The 6001-nt window shown below is 45.8% G+C and overlaps 1 protein-coding gene across 1 annotated transcript; it reads right to left on the bottom strand.

Moving 5' to 3' along the window:
* Nucleotides 1–2791: 2791 nt before the first annotated feature.
* LOC112880989 lies at nucleotides 2792–4280 on the bottom strand. The gene is made up of 3 exons (XM_025945708.1): nucleotides 3791–4280; nucleotides 3369–3668; nucleotides 2792–2845 (listed from the first exon to the last, which is right to left on the bottom strand). The coding sequence occupies exons 1-3, from the start codon at nucleotides 4139–4141 to the stop codon at nucleotides 2792–2794; spliced, it is 705 nt and encodes a 234-aa protein (XP_025801493.1). The 5' UTR covers nucleotides 4142–4280.
* Between the last annotated feature and the right edge of the window lie 1721 nt (nucleotides 4281–6001).

Below are 6001 nucleotides of genomic sequence, written 5' to 3'. Positions count from 1 at the left end.
GAAATGGAGAATGCATAGGCAAACAAGGTACATAGCTGACAACTGATCTTGCAGTTCACAAGTAATGCAACAAAATGCAAAAGAGAACAGGGTCATCGATCATAATCCTTCTAGCTCCAACAGTATATGGACTTGGAAAGAATAAAGTATTTAAGTTATGAAAGTACAGCATGTGGAGTAGGAAACCTAGGTATCATTGTAATAGCAGCTAAAGTGTGCCTTCTACACAATGAGCCAACATACATCAGCAATATGATCTAGTTTTTTCGACATCTAACGGTCTAAGCTAGAGAAGGAAGCTCAATTGGGTATCTTCTTGTACTAACTGTTTTCAAGTGCCAAGGGCATAATGATCGACCATAAACTGCATGAACAGAAGTTATCTAGCATGATTACATTTGACTCTGACAGCTGCAGCATTTTATTTGAGGTAATGTAGTACCAATTTATTCTAAAGGGTAGACTCCGTAGATTGAAAATCATACTTTTACAAATCAGGAGAAAGAAATTATTATTCTCAAGAGAAGAAACTGCTTACTTGAGGAATTGCATCCAGTGATTCACGATGAACCTCTAGATTATTGTCTGCAAACATTTGAAACAACAGTAAGAGATCCACATGAAACATCGAGGTGCAGGTTAAATGGAACCCTTTTTGCACTAACTCATACGATCGTAACTTCATAGCTACATCAAAATTTATAACAGGGATACAAATGTGAGAGCTACTGAGAAGACTAATCACCTACAGGCTACAACGGAGAACAAAAATAAGGACGGCTTCATATATAAATTTTTGGGAAGAGTTTTTGGGACAGCTCACACACTTGCACCCACACACACTACTTAAGTTGCAGTGTTGGCAATCTTGCTATGTCTAATTTTCTGCAATATCAATTGAACTAGAGACAGCAAGTTCACTAGTTACAAATGAGGTTCACTAGTTCATGGTAAGAGCTTTCATGTTTGTATTTATTAGGGACAGAAATCCTTTATAAGTCACCCTTTCACGGTAGTAACTGATAGGGACAGAAATCACTATGACCACTACGCCAGAAGCCCTAATCTGAGACGCGCCCTAGGCAAAATGCTAGACGCGCAGGGGTCGCGTCCCGCATTACCGCGTCGCAGATAAAATGGTAATCTGAGACGCGCCTCAAGCGCGTCTCAGATTACCAAAACGCAAGACGCGCCTCACTTACGGCTCGTCTCGCCTTGGCTTCACACAGGCTTCCCTGGGAGCCAAATGCAAGACACGCTCTAGGCTAGGCGGGTCTCGCATTAGTCTACGATGAGAGACGCGCCTCACTTACGGCGCGTCTCGCCTTGGCTTCACACAGGCTTCCCTGGGAGCAAAATGCGAGACGCGCTTAGGCTAGGCGGGTCTCGCATTAGTCAAAGATGGGAGACGCGCCTCATTTACGGCTCGTCTCGCCTTGGCTTCACACAGGCACTCCTGGGAGCCAAATGCGAGATGCGCTCTAGGCTAGGCGGGTCTCGCATTAGTCACAGATGGGAGACGCGCCTCACTTACAGCGCGTCTCGCCTTGGCTTCACACAGGCGCCACTGCGAGCCAAATGCGAGTCGCGCCCCAAGCGAGGCGTGTCTTGCATTAGTCTACCTCCAACAGGGGCCTTTTCTTTCCCCAGCTGCATCCTGGAACTAGCCAGGATTTGGCAGCTGCAATGAAATACCTGCAAAAGATTTCAATTCACAGAATTCACCGCAATCATCGCACGCATCCATACAATTCACATAGTGCGATACACACAAGGAAAGATGGTATTATATAACACATGTACAATCAATTAGCAACAATGATCGATAAGAACAATAGAGTACATGCAAAGCAAGTCTCTCAATCTAGCTCAATGTCGCGGGCCGTGCTATCGTGGATGGAACTCCCCCTTTGTGTTGACCACCTCCATCATGAGGAATCCCGCTAGCCTCTCTCGGATATCCTTCACGTTACCAAGCGTCGTTTGATTGAAATAATCATCTTCGTCCTTCGAAATATAATTACAAGCAGTTAGAATACAAGATGAAGACAGATTTTTTTTAATTATAACACGTGATAATTCTTACCGTGAAATCCGGTTTCTCTGCAACTAGAAGCATGTTGTGGCAAACATAGAACCCACATGAGTTACCCGAGGGTTGCCGTGTGCACTACATGTCAAAGATAGATAGAAATTAGCATTTTGCGACACTTAGAACCAAGAAAACATCGTAATAGTAAAGCGATTTAGTTATAGTAGTTACCGTCCACGCGGTGTGATGTGTAAACGCAGCTTGACGTTGCTCTTTGTATCCTTCTTTGGCCCTAAGATGCCTGTCAAGAGACCTAAACACAGACATCCGGATGTTATATTACAAATGCTTCTGAAATGGGCAAATGATAAAAAACTAAAGCAAACAACAAACTTACTCGTCAAGGATTGAGATGACTAGAGAATAATCACGTATCTGAGGCGCGCCCGACTCATCTGATGGAATGCTCGAGTCAAGGTAGAAGACTTGCTTGCTCCTGACATTGATGATGAGTGTAACCCAATGGTTGCCTGGGTTGTACGGCACCACAATGTGCTCCTTGTCAGCATGTACTCCCATGCACTTCACCATGTACCTAACCAAGTTGAAATGGAAACAAGCGGTTACATGTGTTAAATGGAAACAAGTGACTACATGTGGCTACAAGTTGAAATGAAAACAAGTTTAATTGTTGCATGTGCGCACCTGACCAAGCTATCTCTAGCTGTCAGCACAAATGTCACCGTCATCAGCTGTGGGTCAATGTACCCACACTTCTTTCCGGTTCGACTCCTTGTCTCTTGTTGCATGTGCCTACACGATCCATATGAATTGAAATAGAAACGACTTAAATTGTTGAACGTATATCAAATGCATTGAAATGGAAACAAGTCTTAATCGACTTACAATGCAAAGCACCGAATGAGAGAAAGATCCAAAGCGTCGAGGTTGAAAAGGTCGAACAAATCGCTCCAGGCAACAATAAAGATGTTGCCCCCGCCCTCAAGCTGCAGAAAGTGCCGCTCTTCGTATGACACCATGATTTCCCCGGCTTGATTGACATTTTGCATGTAGTACTTGTGCAGGTCCATACAATATGGACCTGCTGCCCGAAGCTCAGAGACACTAAGCAAGGCCTTTCCAACCCTGTACTTTGGATTATCAGAAGTGTAAGCCCTTGTGACCGGTTGTTTTATCCGCTCCACCTTTTTCTTACCCTCTGAGATCTCCCGCTTCGTCGCCATCAGCCTACTCTGCTTCTTCCTCACAGGATTAGCCTTGCTTGGCTTCTTGGGAGCGGTAGCTGGCTCCGTCGGAACAGGTGGAGGGGGGTAACCTGAGGCTGAGTAGGGACAGGAGGATGCGGTTCCGATAACGATTCCCGTGTATCCGGCAGCTGTGGGCATGGCTCAGAAAACGTCGGTGGCACTGCAGCACTCTGTGGCTGAGGTTGACTGGTCGGTACTGAATCTGCATCTGCTGGATCAATATGAATACCAGCTCTCCGCCACTGAACCCTTCTCGCAACTGCATCCCGCAAAGTGGTGGTCATGTCATCTGGTGGCACCTCCAGCTTGATATTCTTAGCAAACTCATGCACGTAGTCAATCTTGACCACAGCACAATCAGCCCTGACCTGCAACAACATCAACAACAACAACAAAGGCTTTAAATCTCAAGCAAGTTGTACATACCAAAAGAAAAAAAACAAAAAGAAATAGGAGAAAAGAAAAGAGAGGCAAAGACCAATGCACTGACCTGGACACCTTCAAGCTGGGACATACCGGGATACACAAGCCCGTTCCCGACCTCCATGAAAGATGAATCTCCGACCAGCTGCACGAGAAGACTGCATCGGGTCGGACGAGCCAAGCCATCTATCGTATCCGGCTCCACTGATGTAGGCATAATTGCCCTCTCTGTCCCTCTACTCTGAGAAGCACCCGCTGCAGTACAAGCGAAGCTGTCCCTTCTCTCTTCACTCATCGTACTCCCCAGCAAATCAGGGAATGACAATCCCTGAGACTCGAAGATGGTCTTTAGCTTTCCAAACATCTTCACCGTCACCTGAGACTCGATATCAGTCTTTAGCTCTCCATACATCTCCATCTTCACCTGCTTTTTGATCTCATCTATGTCAACCTTTGATGAGGAGTCTCGAGTCCGCTTCCGGTATCTGCCTTTGTGTTCAGGGAACCCCTCCTTCCAGGTCAACTGACTGGAAACACCACGGACACGGCCCCGTTGCTCACGGGTTCCCAAAGCCCTGGTGAGCGCATCAAACTCCCTCACTCCTTCATTTGAACCTTGGCTGCTCTCCATCAAAGCCCTTTGAGCAACTTCCTCAGCGCTCGTGCTGTAGAAATTGATATTGCCATCCTCCGTGAGCTTTGACCTAGCACGCATAAATGGTGCCAGCCGTCCCTCAAACGATTCATAGGGATTCTCAATGCCCCTCGCTGCCAGCATCTCATCCTCCTGCTCCCACTTGCGTTGCTTTCCAGCATATCCCGCTGAGCCAAGGTGGTGGTCAAGCTCGTTCCGCGCTCGGAGACCCCGAAAATACTCACTTGACTGTTGGAACTCGGGAGTATTCCACTTTTCAACAAGCTCGTCCCAGGCTTCTTTGGTCAAGTCCGCATACTTGTCAAAAGGGTTCTCTTTCTTCTTCCAACACTTTAAAAGCCTGCACGACAAAACAATAAATCTGCATAAGTGACAGTAGATAATGAAAAAATGTTAGTAAATGACAATAGTAAGTGACAACACTTTACTTGTTCTTGTAGCTCCTCCAGGCTTTAGAGATGATCTTCATAGCATGCTTCGTAGCCTTATCGTGCAACTCTATCGGATATTCAACATAGGGTTGAATATTGTTTTCGAAGATTCTCTTTTTGTCGTCCCAAGACAAGTCATCGAAATGTTCCAAGGTGAGTGGCACCCTTTGCCGGGCAGTGAGGCCACAAACCCGTGCTAATCTCACCAAGACTGACGATTCTTCGGGTGCTGCCTCAGAATTGAGCCGGCCACAACTTTTCACATCTGATGGCCACTTTGTCTGTGACCTTTTCTTTCTGCCAGCACCAGATGTGCTAGCTCCTGACTGTGACCGTGCCGGCCGTCCTGATGATGCTCTGTCATCTGTAGGTTGCTGCACACTGTCCTCACCGCCTGCAGCTTGCTCCACACTGTCCGGACCACTGGACATCGTGCTACATGAGAAAGAAAAAAAAAACAGATACAACCATAGAGTAAACGCTCCGAATCAGATACAACCATAGAGTAACCGCATGAATCCCATACCTAGGCCTAGACATGCTTAATGCTTTAGTGATACATATTCTCGCAAAGTAATCTCCATTTTTTTAAATATATGACTCAATCTTTGGTCATTAACCGCTCTTTTTTTATTTGGCTAGGTTGGTCTCTTTTTGCTCTTGATAATTTGATTTCAATTCTGTGTAGCAAAACATACTATGGGGGTGTTTGGATCCACCCCAAATGGCAAAAGGGCAAATGGTAAAATTTTTTGCTCCTGTCACATCAGATGTTTGGACGCTAATTAGAAGTATTAAATATAGTTTAATTAAAAAACTAATTACATAGATGAGGACTAAATGACGAGATGAATCTATTAAGTCTAATTAATCCATAATTAGCAAAATTACGGTAGCATTTGCCCTTTTGCACTTTGGGGTGTTTGGATCTAAAAGTGCAAAAAAAGTGCAAAAGAGCAAAAGTTTTGCACTTTCTCTTTCTCTTTCCCATTCATCCAAACAGGCCCTATGTGTGTCCATGGAAGATGTTTCTTGCCCTGGTACATCCATATGTAGGGTATGAACAGTGACTAATTAGAAAGGGGGAAGCTCACCTACGGCGGCAGTGGACGACGCTACGGTGGCTTGGGGCGGCGCCGCGGGGCCGGGGACGACGGCACGACGGCTCGGGGAAGGCTCGACGGCGGCGGCA

Source organism: Panicum hallii, chromosome 2, assembly GCF_002211085.1.
Source record: "Panicum hallii strain FIL2 chromosome 2, PHallii_v3.1, whole genome shotgun sequence".
NCBI classification, from domain to species: domain Eukaryota; kingdom Viridiplantae; phylum Streptophyta; class Magnoliopsida; order Poales; family Poaceae; genus Panicum; species Panicum hallii.
This window is presented reverse-complemented; position numbering and strand designations above follow the sequence as displayed.